The sequence below is a fragment of the Rhinolophus sinicus genome, linkage group LG02 (assembly GCF_036562045.2).
Source record: "Rhinolophus sinicus isolate RSC01 linkage group LG02, ASM3656204v1, whole genome shotgun sequence".
Classification (NCBI taxonomy): Eukaryota; Metazoa; Chordata; class Mammalia; order Chiroptera; family Rhinolophidae; genus Rhinolophus; species Rhinolophus sinicus.
Window position 1 is genome coordinate 177,606,123 of NC_133752.1, and position 19,569 is coordinate 177,625,691.

General features: G+C 48.9%; 1 protein-coding gene across 1 annotated transcript in view; it reads left to right on the forward strand.

The window, feature by feature from the left end:
- Positions 1-19,569, forward strand: part of VWF (von Willebrand factor) — a 130,550-nt gene that overhangs the window by 24,623 nt on the left and 86,358 nt on the right. The window contains exons 7-12 of the mRNA XM_019754370.2: positions 6,134-6,350; positions 8,035-8,157; positions 9,033-9,144; positions 10,241-10,287; positions 17,851-17,987; positions 18,466-18,604. Of these exons, the coding sequence (XP_019609929.2) occupies positions 6,134-6,350; positions 8,035-8,157; positions 9,033-9,144; positions 10,241-10,287; positions 17,851-17,987; positions 18,466-18,604 (775 nt within the window). The remainder of the gene's footprint in view (positions 1-6,133; positions 6,351-8,034; positions 8,158-9,032; positions 9,145-10,240; positions 10,288-17,850; positions 17,988-18,465; positions 18,605-19,569) is intronic.

The following is a 19,569-nucleotide window of genomic DNA, read 5'->3' on the forward strand; positions in this document are numbered from 1 at the left end:
ATGTGGGTGGGAATCCCAGGCCAGTCAGGAGTTATAAATAGACTCAGCAACCCGCCCTCATCTGTCCTTGCAGGCTGACCAATGAGAAATGATGCCCTGCCCCAGGGGTGAATTCTTGAACCCACTATTTTGGACCAGTTCAGGCTCTAGGCGCCTCCACACCTCCTCCAGGGGCAGTTGCAGGGCACCCACACCAGCGCTGGAAAGATCAGGGCCTTGCTGAACAATCTTGCACTTCATATATTAGCCTCTCTTTTCTTTGTTCACTTCAGTCCTAAGAATGCTTCCCTCCTTTCTCCTTTGTCAGCTGTTTGGGGACTAACACAATAGCTAAGCTTCAGATCTCTTGCGACTGCTCCTCTGCCACTGGGGAAATGTGCTTCTTTCCTCTCCCCCTCCAACCAGCTTGGCTTCTCCAGGAAAGAGGCCTGGCTTTCTTTAATGAACTGAAAATATGATTAAGATGGGCCACACGTGGGTCTGCACAGCCACTCAGGCAGGCTGAGGTCATGGATTGATGGAGCTGGGGCTGGAGCTCTCTGGCTGCTTCTGGTACCACAGACAAGAGATGAAGGCAGATAGAAAGGACTGATGCCGGGCATTGGAGCCAGGGAGATGCTGGAAGTGTGTAAATTAGCTGACCACCCTTTAGTCTCCCTGCCAGAATGTTTTAGCAGAGAGCGGAGGAGAAACCATTTTCGAGCTGTTTGGCTAATATTGACAGCCTGCTAATGATAATAGTTATAAGTCCTTGATTGCATCTTCTTGTGTAATTTCATTTAATTTTATTATTTTGTGGCATCCACCTAAGGTAGGTCTTGCTACTTATGTTAGGAGTAGGTTCCTCTATGAGTTACAGGACTCCTAAAGTAACAATGGTTTATACAGTGTAGAAGTTTATTTCTTTTTCATTGTAAAGAAGCTTGGGGTGGGATGTCCAGGCCCGGTATAGGATCCCATCCATATGCTGGGATCCAAGGTCCTTCTGTTTCATTTCTCTGTTGTCATCAGCATAGGGCTTTTACTTCATCGTCCAAGATGGCAGCTCAAGCCTCAAGCATCACAACCACATTCCAGCAGTAGGAAGAGAAGGGACTGAGAAGCACCCTCTCCTTTTGAGAATACTTCCTGAAAGCTGCACATGACCTTTCTGCTTATATTCTATTGGGTTAAGCTTAATCATATGGCGATTTCCGGCTGTAAGGGAGGCTGAGAAATGGAATCTTTACTCCCAGTGGCTATGTGTCCAGGGGAAAATGGAAAACTGACTAAGAAAGAAGGGAGGAATATATCCTGGACAACTTTCAGTCCCTTCCACACCCTTCATTAATGGGTGAGGAAATAAATGTACCAAGAGGGGATGTAATTTTTTTTAAAGTCACATACTTGGGTAGTGACAGGGTTGGGACTTCAGCCCAACCAGCCTTTTAAAACCTGTACTATATCCCCTGTGTGACACTGTCTTCTAATCTGATTGTTTGGAAACAAGGTGAGGAGGGGTGAGTGCATCAAGGGCCTGAAAGACCATGTAAATTGTGGTTTGGTGGCAGGTAACTGGCCTGTGAATAGAATCATGGTTTGAGTCCTGTTCAGTCACCCTTTCACTAATCCAGCAGTTTGCAAAAGGTTTAATTTCAGGACACCTTTACACTCTCAAAAACGATTGATGCCAAAGAGATTTTGTTTATGTGGGTTATATCTATTGATGTTTACTATATTAGATATTAAAACTGAGCAACTTAAAACATTAATTAATTTTAAAAGTAATAAACATTATACAGAGGGTGCCAAAAAATGCATACACATTTTAAGAAAGAAAAAACTATTAAAATGACACTGATGATAACCACTCTGAGCACCTCTTGTAATTGCAGAAGTCAAACATGACTTGTATTCATCTTTTGTTATCGGTATATACTGAGCATTACAATTTTAATACAGTTTTTTCTTTTCTTAAAATGTGCATACATTTTTTTTTTTGGCATCCTCTGTATTTAACATGAATAACATCTTTTAATATAAAAATAACTATAAATTCCAAGCAAAAAATGTTTAGGGAGAAGGATGGCATTGTTTCACAGTTTTGCAAATCTCTTCAGTGTCTGGCTTAAGAGAAATCAGCTGGATTCTCGTAACCGCTTCTGCAATCAGTCTGTTATGCTATCACAAATCACATAGCCTCTGGAAAATTCCACTGTGAACTTGCGAGAGAATGAGAGCAAAAAGGGCAAATGACATCTTAGTATTATTATGAAAATGGTTTTGTCCTGTTGGACCCTTGAAAGGATCTTGAGAGTCTGTAGGGATCCCTGGACCAGATTTTTGGAACAGCTGACCTAGTAAATTCTTCATTCTCTCCATGCCTCAGTTTCCAAATCTGGAATATTGTATTTATCTCACCTTTCTCTGAGGAAGTTTGGGTTCTTTGAACATGTCTTCAGACCTCTGAAAGGTCAGTTTGTGGGAATGAACGATGAGGTAGTCTCTGAAACAATGTTGTTTATTCAGGAAGCCATCAGTAATGTTATGAGATGGGGAGTAGAGAGAGATGAACTGGACAGGTAGGCAGGCGTCAGAGGAAGGCCTGGCTTTGTTGCCTTCCTAATAAGCCGTAACTTGGCCCTCTAAGCTGGGGTGGGACAATCATATTTGCCTTTTATATCGACCTGGACACGCTGCTGGAGACCTAGAGACCACACAGCCAATGCTTGTTGAGTGAAGGTTTGGTCACCTCCTACCTGCTGGTGTCCTCACCCTGGGTCTGAGAGGATACTATGTCGGCTCCAACTTGGGCTTATTTCTGTGGAGATGTCTTGTCTTGTCTCAGGAACTGGCCTGGGTTGACAAGGCAAGGCTACCTGTGGTGGAATGGAGAAAGCCTGGGAGGCAGGGATAATAAGCTAGATGTGACACTGTGCTGCAGCTCTGGGGTCTGGCAGTCCTGCCCGGCTCTCAGACTGTGGCACCCTAGTAGGCCAAGCGCAGGCCAGGGCTGAAGAGGAAGACTGGAGGGCAGGATAGGGCAGACTTTTCCTTTTGTCTCTGCCGAGAGAGAAATCCTAGCCAGATTTCAGGTACAAACATAGATGCCAAAAGAATTGTTCTAAGAAGGAAGGTGGCTGTTTCTATAGAAATCCACTCCCATCCTGCAGATGAATAATCAGAAAACACCCTTCTTACTAAGGCTTTCTGTAAACCATTTAATGCCTCAAGGGACCTCCCAGGAAATGCTAGCTTACTGTTCCCACTTTTTCCCTGAGCAGGAAAAACACAGACTGGGGCCAGGGGGAGATGGGCCGTGCTGGACTCTGCCCACTGTTGCTCTGACAGGGGAGGGGCCGCTGAACTCCTCTGGCTGTCCTGCTGGTGAGAGCCCTAGGTGACTGGTCCCTGTGCCTGCGGGAGTTAGTCCTGTGGTGCAGGGATGGCTCCAAGCCACTGTCCTATAGCCCAGGTGATGGCAGCAATCGTTGGAAAAGCCCCATGGAGTTGTCTTTTTGGATTTTCCTTGGTTCCAAATTGTGGGTGGAGAAAGAGGTAGGCAAGAGCTGAGCATCTGGCCCTCTCAAGGATGCCCTCAGCTGCCCTTTAAAAGTCCAGTAACCTTACATTCTGAGTGGCAGGTGGTTTGGCAGAATGGAAAGGACTAGACATAGGCCTCAGCCTCCTCCTCTGAGCCCCAGGAGAGTCTTAGACCTGACTATTGCAAAGCAGTGTGGGGCCTCCCCCACCCCCCATTAGAAAGAAACCCACTTTGTTCTGTAGGGGTGTGACCCTCCCAAATCAAAGATTAACAAAAGCAGTTCCTCTGTTCACCACGGAGCACTCAAGGTAGTAGTGAAATGATGATGTCGAGATGGGACAAAGATGTTCTTCTGGTGACCTGATCACCATTCTTGAGGGTCAGCCGAATGGCAGGAGGAACAGTGGAAGGGATTTCTCTGGTGGTCAGGGTATCATGCTGATGACATGGGGCCATTGACTTAAGCTAAACCTTTTGGTGCATTATTCCATCCAGTCTTAACCTTAGTCTTTTCAGATGGGCACTGTAATCATTATCCCCATTTTCCAGAAGAGGCAGTGTTAAGTGAACAGCCCAAGGTCACACCGCCAGCATGGGGAAGAGGCTGAACTGGGGTCTGGGCTTGTGAAGTCATAACAAGTCTAGGGCAGGACTCTTTCTGGCATTGTCTTCAGAAACCTCAGTTTCTCCTGTGTTAAATGCTCAGGGTGGCAAATGGAAGGATGCCTGTCATCACCTGACACCTCGGTGTGACGGGGCCCATGACAGCAGTCCCCATTTGTTGATTCCCATTTCACTCAGGACACCCTTCTCCAATGAGGAGAGATGTTGTGCGTCAGTCCCCGCTGCCAGTAAGTGGAAGAGTTGGACATAAGTTTAATGTATTTTCTCAGCCACACGCGGGTATGGTGTCTCCATCCTGAAGTAAGTCAGAAGGGTAAGGTCACGGAGGGGGTACTGCTGTCAGCAGTTGGCGCCCAACATGCAGAGCTGCTAATCATCTTCACCTGCAAGTCCTCAGATGCAGCTTTGCAGTTCAGTAGCTCATGTGGCTGCTGCTTTTCTAAGATGCAGGGGAAACTAGCCATGCCTACCTGCTTGGGCCATCGGGGCCCTGGGCCTCCAGACCACCACTCCCCCTCCCCCCAGGGCCTGCTGCAGTCAGAGTGCATCTGTGACATTCTGCCCTCCCTGCCTGGTTCTGATGGCAGATCTGTGCAGTCCCGGCAGGGGACAGGGTCCCAGCTCAGCGCCAGGACACAGGTTTCCCTAGGACCAGAGCATGGGCCTGTCTCCCTGGTGCTGCCGGGGTGTCTTGTGGATGCTGAGCAGTACTGGGTCAGATTTCTATTCCTCCATGCTCGCTATGGTGCCTCAAAAGACAAGACCCACGAGACCCTGGCTCCTCCTGGCTCTTGGTTCATGCAGGCTTGCTCTGGCCATCCGTTGCAGTGTGAGCAGACTGGATTTGCTCTGGACTAGCCTCCAGGGCTCAGCCCTACGTACTTCTTTCTTTTCAGCTGAAGTCCTTTCATGAACTGCTGGTTTCCAGTCAGAGAGCATACCTAAGCACGAGAGAAATGATGCACCCAGTGGGGCTCATTTCTAGCCACAATACGGTATAGTGTCAAATCAAAGACATCGTTGATTCTAAGACACATCAATGTTCCATATATATCACTAAGAAAGAAAAGCTGCCAATTCAAGTGTAATATCAATTGTAAGCTGCATTCCAATCTCAGAGATGTCAACTGTGGGAAAGATGTGCATTTAGAATCATTAAAACACAGAATGCAGAGATGTTTACAAATACAGCATAGGAGTGTTTACACTAATGTGTTCAGGAGTAATCCGTGACAACAGCTCCAAGCCTGCCTTGTGTTATTGCATTGAGAGTATCAGCAAACTGGTAAAACCCAGGAATAGCCCTTGCCTGAAAGAACATCTCTGCTATAGTTCATAGAATCCTAGCATATTTTTGGTGATGGGAACTGGTTCCGTCTGGTCCCACGAATCACCTAGGGAATGTTTGAAAAAGTTGTACTCCATGCCCATCAGACTGGATTTTAATCTCTGGGGGTAAGGCCCAGAAATGTCTATTTTATAAACCTCCTTGTCTCACCTTCTCGTTTATAGTGTAGAGTATCCAGGTCAGGTAGGGGAGGTGACTGGGGCAGTGCAACACAGAGGCTGGTCAGCATTCCTGAACTCTGAACCCTGAGCTCCCCTCCTGGGGAGTTCCACATGAACTCCAAGGTCAGTGTCCTTTTCACTATTTTCTCTCTCTGCTCTTTCCCCTCAGAGGACAATGCCTGCCACCAGTTCAAGGGCCTTGGACTCTGCAGTTCCTGGGCTCTGCAAACTTAGTCTCCATACACTTCACATAGCATGAGTCCAATCTCTTTTCTTTGATTGATGGATTGTTTAATTGGATAACTACTGATAAGTACCTATTAGGTGCCGGGCACTGTCTCAGTGAGGGAACTTCTCTGGTTTTCAGGGCAGGGCTAGGTCTCCACAGAGCCACATTCAGGAGACATGAAGTAAGTGTACTAACAAGCCACGGCCACAGGCTGCCGTCCTCACTGAGGTGACATCTTTTTCCTGCAGGGCTTATGGGAGCAGTGCCAGCTGCTGAAGAGTGCCTCAGTGTTCGCCCGTTGCCACCCTCTGGTGGACCCTGAGCCTTTCGTGGCCCTGTGTGAAAGGATTCTGTGCACGTGCACCCAGGGGCAGAGGTGCCCTTGCATCGCCCTCCTGGAGTATGCCCGGGCCTGCGCCCAGCAGGGGATGGTGTTGTATGGCTGGACAGAGCACAGCGCATGCCGTAAGTCAGTGCCCACCTTCCCCGGCTGGGGAAGAGTGCTGTCTGTCTTGGGGTGTCTCTCAGGAAGCAATCAGTCTGTGTCATGATTGTGTGCCTTTACCACACCCCAGCCAGACACTGCCTGCAAAGCCACCATGTTTCTGGACCCACTTCCTGCACAGCCCCTGTCTTTTGCCACCTGGTCACAGGGGAAGTCCCCTCTCTTAAGGGCTGTGGCAAGGCTTGAAAGGCCTTCCCAAGGTCCCCGTGGTCATTTCTCCTGCTTCTGTTCTCACGTCATGTCTCGCTTGGTTCCTCATGATTCCTTCAGGAAATCTATCCCCTAGACACAAAAACATTCTCTGCCTCCGAATAGAATCTCAGCAGTGTGGCAACTTCAGGTAGTATCTGTGCTGACTGCCTGTCTGAATTGACGAGGAGCAGGGAGTTGGCGAAACCGTCCACAGCTGATCCTGGAGAGCCTGGCAGGCTTTTATTAAGTTCTTCCCTTTCATTAAATCAGCCTTCTCTCTGCCAGGCCCAATGCTCACCATTCCCTCCACCTCACCTCCTGGCACCCGTGGTTTTGATTTTCTAATCTCATCGGGTCCCGAGTCACCATCCCTAAATTATCATGATTAAGTAGGAGCTTGTCTGGTCGGTCCCCTGGTCAGAAGCCTCCTCTCTGCCCAGACTTCCCACTGATCAAAGCCTGCAGGTGGGCAGCCAGTCTGTAATCATTACACAGATCACGGGGACTGATAGAGATGGGGAAGCGGCCAAATATTTACACCACACGCACATTTCTTACGTTGTGTTTTTTCAGCTTATACATTAGAGCTTTTCATCTTTGCTGTGGGGTGTGAGAAAGGTGGCTATTAGCCACTGGGTTCTCCTCTGTAAAGTAGAGGGGCTGTTGTTTTAGGTCTTTGGAGGTAGGGTGGGGAGATAACTGATGTATCTTGGAGGAGAACCGGTTTGTGGCAATTGTTTAGTGTTTCGAAACCCAGAAAAGAGTTCCAGTCCTTCAGTTGGCCTGAGCATCCGTCAGCCAACAGGGTTGGAGAGAGAGAGGAGAGCCAGCTTTTGCCCGCAAGTAGCGGGGTCCAGCAGGGAGGGCTGACGCTTAGGTAATAAGCTCTGAAGGCAGTCCTGTAGCACAGCCGAAATAAATATGGAAGGAATATCACCCATGTGGGGAAGGTGGGTGTGAATGGTGTGTGTCCCAGGCTGGGTGGGGCGTTTGATTGGGGCCAAGTTCATGAGGGAGAGGCACCCTCAGTGGAGAATGTGATGAGGACACCATTTACTCTTTGTTTGGCCCCAGGAGGCCATTCATGTTCAGCTTAGAAGAGTTTGGTATCACCCTGAGAGGGTTTTAGCTGAAAGGGACAGAATATAGGGGAGCAAAAAAAAAAAGCAAAGTTGTTCACGAAGAACAGATGCCCAAGAAGAAGGGGTGGTGGCCCCAGGTGACCCTACTGGGTCTTAGCCAGGTCTTACAAGATGGAAGACGTTCCTTTAGAGGTGGGTGGGTGGGTGGGACAGCCTTGGAAGGGATGCTGGTCACTGGGGTGGATGGATATGGTCCTTGGGGCCCTGAAAAAAGAGGGGAGCAGACGAAGGGGGCATGAGTACAACATGGCTTGTGAGATGCTGCACGGAGAGAACTGCTCTGGAGAGACTTGTGAGCTTTCTGTTTCAGGGCCAGAATGCCCTGCTGGCATGGAGTACAAGGAGTGTGTGTCCCCTTGCACCAGAACCTGCCAGAGCCTTCACATCAATGAAGTGTGTCAGGAGCAATGCGTGGATGGCTGCCACTGCCCTGGTAATAAACTTCCCACTTTATTTACTAACCCAAGACCTTGCCAGTCCTCGTGGCTTGGGGAAGCCAGATGAAGGCCATTTGTGTTTGTTCCTCATTGCTGAAATCAGAGGCCTTTTATTTATTTTTTAAAAGTCTCTGTACAGAGTGGTCAGGATTGAGCTGGTATTTATTTTTAATTTATGTTTTCCTGTTGTGCTGTATCCATGAAAGCATGTGTGCCTAGGTCCAGAAGGATGGTCTGGGCCCCAACAGTGACTTTGTTTGGGGAGCACGTGGCCCAATCTGAGAGGCAGTTTTGTTTCCTCAGTTAAGTATCAGGGAACAGATCTGGGAGAAAGATATTTTTAAATGTTTCCTGGGTTTGCCATGTGAGCTCAGCTGAAAAAGAGCTTTGCACTAGGAAGTCTTTCTCAGGAAGGACTTTGTGAGCGTTGGTGAAAAACCCTGCTTAACTATTAAGAGTGAGTCCTGTGTGTTTTGTCATGACTTCCTTACTAGGAGACCTTGAACAAAACGCTTGCCTTGATTTCTTCATCTGTCGAATGGAGATGAATTATCTTGCCCTCTTTCTCGTGGCATTAATGTGAAAAATAAACAGCACACAAGTTCTCTGAGCTTCCTGGAAGAAGCACTCAACCTAGAGTCATGACTTCCCTACTGAAAGACCTTGAGCAAAACTCTGCCTGTTTTTTCATCAAGAGTGGAGATTAACGATCCCCCTCTCTCATATTGCACTAATGTGCAAGATTAACATCACAGAGCAAGTTCTTGGAGCTTCCTGGAAGAGGCCCTAAGCTGATGATCACCCATAGGGATTGTGTTTTTGTGAGATGAGTGATGATGATGAGTCTGTGCCTTGATGCCCTTGAACCCAGAGGGGCAGCTCCTTGATGAAGACCGCTGCGTGGACAGTGCTGAGTGTTCCTGCGTGCATTCTGGGAAGCGGTACCCTCCAGGCGCCTCCCTCTTGCGAGACTGCAACACCTGGTAAGTGGGGCTGCACAGTGCGGTCTGGGACAGCTAGCTGCCCAGGGGTTGTTGAGGGGGAAACCGGGGCAAGAGGGGCAATGGGAAGTGGAGCAGGACCTGGCCTGGGCTGAGGGAGAAGAGGTGGAGATGGGGCAGGTGGTTTGGGGAAGGGTGTGGACGTCAATAATGGGGAGCAAGGATGCATGAGAGGTATGCCTAGAGGAGATGGGGTTCAATGAACTAAGAAAACCGTAAGGCCACGGTGGATTAAACAAAGACGAGGCAAATTCATTGGAAAATTCAGAGGAAGAAGGGCCTGGTAATTCTTTACATGCAAACAACGTATCTAACTTTCCCCCCAAACTATGCTTTAATAACTGACACTGTCTCCCCGAAAAGGGACTATGTAACAGTCAGCAAGCCATAGGCAGTTCTTCTCTCCTTGAGAACATTACCTCGTAGGTGGAAGAAGGCAGCAGTGCCCATGGAAACTCATGCAGGCCTGCCCTCCATGGCTCTCCACAGGCAGCCTGGGCTGCCGTCTGCTTAGCTCAAATCATTTCTTCAAGAAGCTGCTCTGGAGGTTTCCTCTGGCTAACTTCACCTGTCCTCTGCACACGGGGAAAAGAACTCCTCGTTTGGTGTCCAGGCCTCTTCCCTTTGCTGGCTTTCCCTGCTTGGCCGTCTTCCAGGAGTTTCCAAGGGCTGCCCAACAGGGTTCTTGGTGTTACCCCTTTCAACAGCTCCCTTCCCCTCTTCCACCAGCTGTGTGTGTGTGTGTGTGTGTGTGTGTGTGTGTGTGTGTGTGTGTGTGTGTGTGATTTGATTGCTTAGTGCCTGGGTAGGCACATTGCATTACCTAACTTTTTTATTCTGTCTGTCTCTCTGTCAGGGTTTCAGGGTTTCTTCCCCTTGGCATTATCTCCAAGATTCCTCTGTGACCAAAGCCCTGTCCTGTATACCTTTCACTCCATAAAGACCCCTTTAGCCTCAGGTCCTCTCTTCTCCCAGATTTCTTTGTTTGGGGGCTGTGGTGTATGTGGGGAGCTCTAAATCTGTTCACGTACCCTGAATTTGCAGAACTACCCATGACCTGTGTTTCTCTCCTCAACAGCATCTGCCGAAATAGCCTGTGGATTTGCAGCAATGAAGATTGCCCAGGTAGGCAACCTTTGACTCTTCCCCTGGATGCAACCCTGTGACCCAGCTCTGGTTTCAGGTACCAGCTGTGCTAACCCACTCATGGGCCAGTGGAGGGAAGCCCTACAGTGGCTGAAAGGGGAGAAACATCTGAACTAAGGTTTTATTGTCCTTTTCTTATCACCTGTTTGCTCAAAGGATTAAGGTTAAATAAGCTATAAAAACTGTAAGGCCACGGTGGATTAAACAAAGATGACTCAAGTTCTTTGGAAAATTCAGAGGAAGAAGGGTCTGGTAATTCTCCGAAGGGAGAATTTCTTGAAATGCCTGATGTGAAGACCTTGACATGGTCCAAGAGCTAGGAATATCAGGCCACAAAATGATTCCTCCTACCCTGCCCCCATTGTGGAAAATCTACTGAGGAAAAGCTGAATTATAATCTCTGCCCTTTGCTTTCGCCTCTGTTTTGCCCCAAACTCTATTGTACATACTGCGAACTTTGCCCATTCAAAGCTCTCTTCTGCCTCACCTCCCAAGGACTCTGGCTCTTCTCCTGATGTTTTCTCCTTTGTGGTCACGCGTGTGACGTTTGCTATGTGTTAGGCACTCTGCTAAGCACTTTACATGTATCACCTCATCACAACAACCTGTGAGGCAGGTACAATTTATTTCCATTGTATGGAAGAGGAAACACCCAGAGAGGTCAAATAACTTGCCCAAGGCCACACAGCTACTAAGCAACAGAGACAGGACTTAAACTCACAACTGCCAGACTTCTACTTCTGTCCTTCTCTTTGCTGTCCCTCCCAGTCAGTGATCCATCCTTTTGCAGGAGGATCTTTACATCCTTCATGAGCTCTGGAGAGGCCCCACACTTAAAGACCAGCTCAGCCTTAGCTCGCATGGTAGATGCTACTTTGTGGGTCCTCATGTTTTTAGAGTGCAATAAAATATTGCAAGGCAAACAAGCAGATAACAACAGGCTTCCTTCTTTGTATCCCCAAGAGGCCACATTGGCTTTGGTGGGCTAGCAGGGGGCTGAGCTTGGATATCTGGGATCATATTTGGGGTCTATGGCTTTAGGGTCACTTAGGACCTTACCCAGTACCCACTATACTGGGAAAATTCTGGAACTAAATGGAAAGTGGTCACTAAAGATAGGTCAATTAATCTGGCCAAGGGATGGCCAAGCAGCTAGTTTATCTTCTGTGCAATTCTTGAAGGAAGCATGAAGGACAAAAGATTGCTCTTGCAAGTGCATAATCACACCCTGTGAAAGACCGAGGGAGCCCTTTGAAAGACATGAGGTTGCTGCAGTTGACCTGTGAAAAAACTTTTAACATTTAAATAATCATTCACTATATAAGATCTGTGAGCCACAGTAGACGGAATTAGGAATTTAGTTTATTGTGTTTTGTCAGATTGACTACCAGATTAGGAATTCTCAATAACTACTTTCTATAGGAAGGGTCTTCCATCTATCATCCATCCATCCATCCATCCATCCATCCATCCATCCATCCATCCAACGGTTACTTGAACACCCACTGTGTGCATGATGGAATGCTTGATCTGTGTTAGACAATATAATCTCTTGGTCTTCAATTCAAAAATTAGAAAATAGCTTCAAAATTTTTTTCTTGAAGCTTTGATGGGAGGATAACCAGTTCCAACTCTGTGTTCCACTGAGTGTCTTGATATTTGGCCAACAACACCACTAAGCTATTGCTCTGCATATTCAAAGCCTCTGACCCTTTATTTCTAGTTCTGGAGTGTAGTTGGTTGTTGCCTCCCAGTCCATTTCTATCTATCTGTAGCACACAGGTATATTTCTACAGCTTGCCATGATTCAGCTGTTAGTGGGGCTGTCTTGTGCCCCCAGTGTGATAATTGTTGGTAGAGCTTCTGATGGGAAGGTTCTGGAAGGGGATATGCTTGGCTCTACTAGTGAAGCAAAGAGCAGGCTGCTGTTTCTCCGCAGTCCCTGGAAAAGCTGACGTTGCGAGTCGTAGAAATAGAGAGCTGGGTTTTGATTCTCTGGAATAAGATGAGAGTGTACTTATTGTCTATTACTCTGTAACAAATTACCCCCAAACTTATAAAACAACACACATGTACTATCTCAGAGTTTTATGCATGTCAGGAATCCGGGTGTGGCTTAGCTGGGTGCCTCTGCCCTCAGGTCTCTCATGAAGCTGCAGTCAAGTTATTGGCTGGGGCCGTGGTCTCATATGAAGGCTCCACTGGGGTGAGGGGATCACTTCGAACCATATGATGGTTGGTGGGCATTTGTCCTTCACCATGTGGACTCCTCCATGGGGCTGCCTCATGACTTGACAGCTGGCTTCCTGTAGGATGAGTGACATCAGAGTGAGGGAGAGCAGCCAAGACAGAAGCCACAGTCTTTTAAAACCCTGATCTCCAAAGTGACATCTTTCACTTCTGCTGTGTTATATTTACTAGGAACAAGTCAACATGCCCATTCTGCACTCAAGGTGTCAGGGTCACAAAAAGACATGAATATAGTAGGTGGGGACCATGAAGGGGCATCTTAGAAGCTGCCTAGCACAGAGAGTGTTATATATGGGGAGTGGAAAGGAGAAAAAATTGCCCAGGCAAGCATCAATCTACTGTGTTTCCCCAAAAGTAAGAGCTAGCCAGACCATCAGCTCTAATGTGTTTTTTTGGAGCAAAAATTAATATAAAACCCGGTATTATATTATATTATATTATATTATATTATATTATATTATATTATATTATATTATATTATAAAGACTGGGTCTTATATTGTAGTAAAATAAGACCGGGTCTTATATGAATTTTTGCTCCAAAAGACGCATTAGAGCTGATGGTCTGGCTAGGTCTTATTTTCGGGGAAGCAGGCTGTATGGGAAGGGGCTGGAGCTTCTGTGACATGTTTAGTTCTTCACTGCTCACTTACATCTCTATTCTGGTTAGGAATTAGGGCAGCCCCAGGCAAGACTGTGGTTTCCCCATAGAGTGCAGACTTCCCTTTCGGTAGCCCTGAGACCCTCTTCCCTTCCTCTGCAAAACATACTGCTAGTTTAGTCCCATTAAATGTTTGGTTAAGTTAATGAGGAAGGAGCATTCCTGTTAGTAAGGGCTATATTTCTTGAAACAAATATAGCCCTGGTTGTGGAATTTCAAACTCCTGATGGAGAAGTGTGGAAGGTACTCTTCTGGAGCTGGGAAGGTATGAATGGAGGGCTTTCCTTTTGTGACCCAAATCCTATGAGCGTGGAATGGAGTATAATACTACGGCTGGGGCATAGGCTGTGACTCAGGCAGCGCGGCTGGAATTACAGTTTCACCAGTCACTAGCTGAGTGACTTTTGACAAACGGCCTAATCATTTGAAGCCTCAGTTTCCTAATCTGTAAAATGGGGGTGATAACAGCAGCTTCATCCCATGGAAGCTGTTGTGACTTGGCACACAGCAAGCACTCAGTGAGTGTTCACCACTTTCATCCTCGCAGCCACGGCTTTTTCATTCAGGTTCCAGTGCAGGCCCAAAGGAGCCCGGAATGGGGAGGGGTGGTGTGAGGCTGGGGCAGGTTGGGCAGGTGGGGCAGGAGGATGAGACAGAGCTGAGCCTACCTTGAGCTTGGTTGTGTGGGGAGCCTAAGAACCTGCCTGGTCTGGAGAGGGAAGGGACCTTGGTACACTTGTTACTCATTTGGTTTGGGATAATTTCTAATGCATTCTAACATAGCCCTGGCTTTCAGCCTTGGGATTCAAGCTGCCTGTTTTGAAAGCCTCCAGGAAGGAAGTTTATCTTCCTGGAGTGATAAGTAAAGCAGGGCTGATGCTTCTCCAGTAAATGTGTGCATTTCTACGTTCTATGGAAAGTCTCTTGTGGCCTACCCAGCCCATGTTGGGGTTTCTGGACTCACACCTCCTTCAGGGCAGCCCAGCACATCATGGTCACAGCCAAGGCTTTCTTCTACTCAGTCTCCACATCCCTGCCCAGCTGCCCACGTGTGCCCAGGATCAGAACAACCAGGCGTGGCCCTCGCACAATCAAGCTTATGAGAAATGATAGGAGCTGACCCGTGAGGCTGTACTGGGTGGTGTAGAGTGCTCTGGGCTTTGGAGCCAGTCCGATGCCCACGTGCAAATCCTTGTTTGACTCCTTTGGGGCATTGGATGAGTTTTCCTCTGTGCTTTAGTTTCTGCTTCTGTAAACTGGGGATAATAATGACCAGCTCAAGGGAGCAGTAAATGAGATGGTATCCACAGAGCACTTGGAAATGCACCTTGCACATTTGGTTGAAATTATGTGATTGTGATTCAGAGGCAGGCTTTGGTGAATATTTACATTGGGAGGAAGTCTGAGTTGCTTTGCTAAAGGTCTGTGAGCTGGTACTTCTATAGCTGTCTGGAAAACAATGGAAACAAATGAGCTGAGCAGAGCAGCCCTGTGGAAGCTCACTTATTGCCAACAACGGTTTGTTTAGAAGAGGTAATGTGTTTCATAAGATGAGAGATTTAAAAAAAAGTTTTAGTGAGGGAGCATCTTCGTAATAGATCTGCTTTAACTTCTGGAGGTTCTACTTTTTGTGCTATTTTAAGAATCACTTGCTTTTATTTGTTCACGAAACTTTTATTGCCCACCTTGTTTGTCTGGCAGTAAGCCAGCTGTTTGCCCAGGGCTGCCTTTTGCTGGGAATGTCCTCGGTGTCCCCCTGGGCAGAGAGGATGGGTGAGTGTTGCCCATGTTTCGGCTGATGGTCCAACTCCCAGGGCTAAGTTCTACCTACCAGCTCACCCATCCAGGTGCCTGGGTTTCCTGTGCTTGCAGCTCCATCCCTCAATTGTATCAAAGAGATAAGCTAAATAAAATATTTAGATTTCTGACTCCCGAGAAACTTTGGAACACATACCAGTGGGGGGCAGAGCAGGAAATCAGATCAGAGGATTAGATTCTAGCCCTGCAAGTTTTGTTTTCAAATGTTTGCACATTTTTCTTGACCCCTCTTTTCCTGGACATTGTCAAAGATAATGAAACTCCAATTTCTTACTCAGATAAGAGTGTTCCTGAGAAAACAGAAATGTTGGGGGAAGAATTCCCACCCATTTTACTGCAACAGGGCCAAGACATTTGACACGGAGGACAATATCACTCTGTAGAATGGTGGTGATTTCTGAGAAATAGTCCTTCAAAAAAAGGTTGTGACATCAGTGGATTCGGAATTCCAGCATGTTCACAATCAGCTAGGATGACCCTGGTCCCTTCCTCATTGCCTGTTCTGCTCGGACTTCCAAGAACAGTGACCCTTCACTCTTGCCCCTTCTGGGACAATGCAGTGGGAAAGCACGATCTATTATTTCTACTCACAGCACTTCTGACACCAAATGTGTGTGTCTTTCTCCCCCACCCCACCCCCCATGTAGTTCTCTGACTTTCTGGACACCGACTGGGTGTCCTACAATCCAGTTCAGTTCTGCCGTTAACTATCCTGAGTCAGCTCGGACCCCGCAGGGTAGGGGCTCAGTTCCACAAGGCTGCCCCGTGCTTCAGACGGCAATCGCAAGCATTGGGTTCTCACTTCTGTCTGAGTTGGCTACACATTGAGGGTTCCCACAATACCCTCCTCAGGTTTGATAACTTGCTGGAGCAGCTCACAGAAGTCCGGCGAACACTTGACTTCCTGGTTTATTATAAAGGATAGCATAAAGGATACAAATGAACAGCCAGATGAAGAGGTACATAGGGCAACGTCTGGCAGGGAGCATCTGTGCCTAGGGACTTGGGGCACACCACCTTCCGACAGGTAGATATGTTCACCAACCCAGAAGCCCTCTAAACCCTGTGGTTTTGGGGCTTTCATGGAGGTTTTGTTATGTAGGCATGACTGATTATTAAATCAATCTCCAGCCCCTCAAGGCTTCCTTAGAACAAAGGACCATCCTGTCACCTAGGCCATTCCAAGGGTTTTGGAAGCTCTGTGTCAGGAGCCAGGGACAAAGACCAAATATATATTGATTAGCTCAGAAGGTGATGAGGATGAGAATGGTCTGGAGCCTCCCTACTTTCTGCTAATTTCTTCTGGGCTGAGTGTGCCATCCTGACGCATGCCATCCTGGGAGGGGTCAGCTGCCCTGGGGACTAGGCAGAGGGACGCACACCATAAAAGCGTAGTGCCTCCCAGTCCCTGCTCCCAACACATACAAAGGAGGGCCACACGGGGCTCCAAAGCTGTGTGACCTGGCCCCTGACCATGTCTGCTCTGCCTTTCAGTGCAAATATAGGCATGAAGTGGCAGGCAGTGGGTGCCTATGGAGCTTGTCTTTGACACATACGCAGCTGGAATCTCTCTGTGGCCTTTGGGGACCCCTTGACTGTGTGACAGGGCCCAGTAGCAGCCCCTGGAGATGGGCCCAGGTGGGACTGGCTCTAGGACTCTCTTAGGGGAACCTTCAGGTTTAGATAACGTTGGTGCGATGGAGAATAAGTTTCTGCTGTTTGGAGGTCAGGGGTGTCTGGGTGGGAAATGAGAGCCCTCTATTTTATGGACCGGCTATGGTGTGTGTCTATATTTATTTTTCTATAAAGTGAAGGCAAAGGTGAGAGGGAATAGCTAAAGGGAGGTTGGAAAGGGATCCAGATGAGTGCTTCAGCTTCAGTGGGTCTATGGTAGGCCTTGGAGACGGGGTTGCCCTAAGTTGGGGTGGGGATCACTGGAGACAGTAGTGGAGACCCCCGGCCCCCCCGCATAGACCTTCCCAGGATGTGTGATCTCTGGTTCCAGGTGAATTGAGTCAGCTACTCTGAGCCTGGGGGAGGATGGAGTAGTGGCTTGGTGGGGGGGGGCGGGCAAATTGAGGGCTCTGAGTTGCAGGGTGACGAAGGGGAGTCCTCGTACTCACCCACAGACGCGTCAGCCTGGGCTGGGGAGCTGGCTGAGGCGTTGATGAGATCGTGGGCAGATGACCTCTTGGCTCCCCATCCGCCCAACTGAAATCAAAGCATGGACGTGGCCGTGAGGAGGACTTAGAGCCGCCCTTCAGCTGAGGGGGCAAGGATGGCTTCTGCACTGCTGAGCTGGGAGAGGACCCCGCCTCACCCCTCCAGGCTGGCCTTTCTGCCCACTTGCCTCCAGGGAGTCTCCCTGGTGGGGCCGTGTCCCAGAGCCCCCACAATGCCAGTGCAGAAAAGGGCCTCTTCCCAGGCTGAGCACTCTGCAGGCTCCGGGTGCCTGGCCCCAGTGGAGCCAGAACCCATGGGAGCAGCTGTGGGGAAGGGCTGGGAACTGCGGGGAACTGAGAGCCAGGAGCTGCAGGTTCTGACCCGGGTCTGCCAGTAACTCAGTGTGGCTCTGTCACCTTCCTTAGTTATCCCCTCTATAAAATGGGGCATGGAACCGAATGATCCAACAGCTTGAGAAGTGGGGCCTGACTTAGACTCTTCTTGTATAACTCGTTTTTAGACTGATGTGGGGAAGGACGTCTGTGGCATTTCAGTGAGAGTGTGCCCTGCTGGTACAGGCTTCCACTTTGGCCACTCTAGGAGATTTCCCCTTCTCCTCCTATTCTTCCTCCTTCCTCTGTGCCCCTGCAGGGGAGTGTCTCATCACAGGACAGTCCCACTTCAAGAGCTTTGATGACAGGTACTTCACCTTCAGTGGGGTCTGCCAGTACCTGCTGGCCCAGGACTGTGAGGACCATTCCTTCTCCATCGTCATAGAGACCGTGCAGGTGAGCTCGGCCAGGTGCCCCATCAGGAGGCACTCTGAGGCGTGATGGGATGGGGCGAGGTTGTCCGTCTCCTGTCCTGAGCTGCTTGGACATGTGGATACTTCTTTCTCTAGAGAACAGGGCCAAGGTGAGGGCAGACAGAGTACACAGGGCTCGCCGTGAGGATCAAAGTCTCTGATTCTCTTTGGAAGAATAGGCCCAAAGAACCGGACAAGACAGAAACCTTGTCTGGTCATAAAAGACCAGAGCAGGACAGAAAAGAGCACGGGAGCCATGGGAGGCTGGGCTCAGGGCCTTCTTTTTGCACGACTCCAGGGGGCTCCATCGCAGAGATTGGTCTGTGAGAATGGAGTTGTTCTGTGTGAGAAGGCCAGAGGTTGTCTGTGGTTGGGGTCTTTCTCTGAGTCAGTGGGCCCTGGGCTGGGGTGCTGGGCTGGTGGGGGTGTGGTGACATCACTCTGCGTTCTTCTCTTGGCAGTGTGCTGATGACCCTGATGCTGTCTGTACCCGCTCAGTCACGGTCCGCCTGCCCAGCCCGCACAACAGCCTTGTGAAGCTGAAGCACGGGGGAGGGATCGCCATGGATGGCCATAATGTCCAGCTCCCCCTCCTGCAAGGTAGGCCCCTCCTCCTCACATGGGCTCGGGTGCCCCACCCCTCAGCAGTGCTTACTTCTGCCTCTTCTGTGGAAATGTGAGGGGTGCTATTTTTGGAGGGCAGGTTGGGTATCCTTGGCATGCATTTCTGCAAGAAAGGAAGGCTTCCTGGAGGAGGAGGACAAATAGAGGAAGATGGCTAGATGCTGGAGAGGAGGAGGCTGCTCCAGGCCTGGGAGACAGCATGGATGGGAAAAGGGAACAAGGATTTTCACTTGGCTTGAGCCAATAGGGGCAAGTTAAGGGTTGGGCATGGTGGTTCTGGTTCTACTTGAGATGGGAAAGGAGAAGAGGCTGATGTTGAGAGGTCAGGGTGATAGCTGGGGATGGGTCAGACCTGAGAATGTCATGGGGCAAAGCCAGGTGGCCCTGGCACCTGTGGGAAACACCTACCTATCCCGTGACTTTGCCAGGTTGCACTGTGCCATTTTGCACAGCATAATTTAAACTATCACCCTCAAAGTGGCTTTTCGACCCCTTCCCTCTTCTTTTTCTTCATGACCACTGGCCACCCCATGGTCCATTATCCTGGCATTGCCCATAGCAGGTGAACTTGGGTGAGTCTCTGTGTGTTTAACACTGTGTGTGTCTGACTCCCCATGAGATGATGTTTCCCCAGAGCAAGAAGTATGCCTCCTACCTCGTTTCCCGTGAGAACTGCAGTATCAGCTTTGCAGACAGCATCGCTCAGTCATGACGACTAATTCAGCCTGGAATCATTGTGTAACAGCAGAGGGGCTCAGGGAATGCTCAGGCATTGGGGAGACGCATCCTTGGCTCAGGGCACCGTCCCAAGCTAAGGTTGCATAAGACTCTTCCGCCCTCTTGTGGCAATAGGGGGAATGACAGGCTACCGCAGGAATGGGAGGCACCTTGTTCGGAAACTCTATTTGCACTTACACCCATACTGATCACACTTCCTCCTG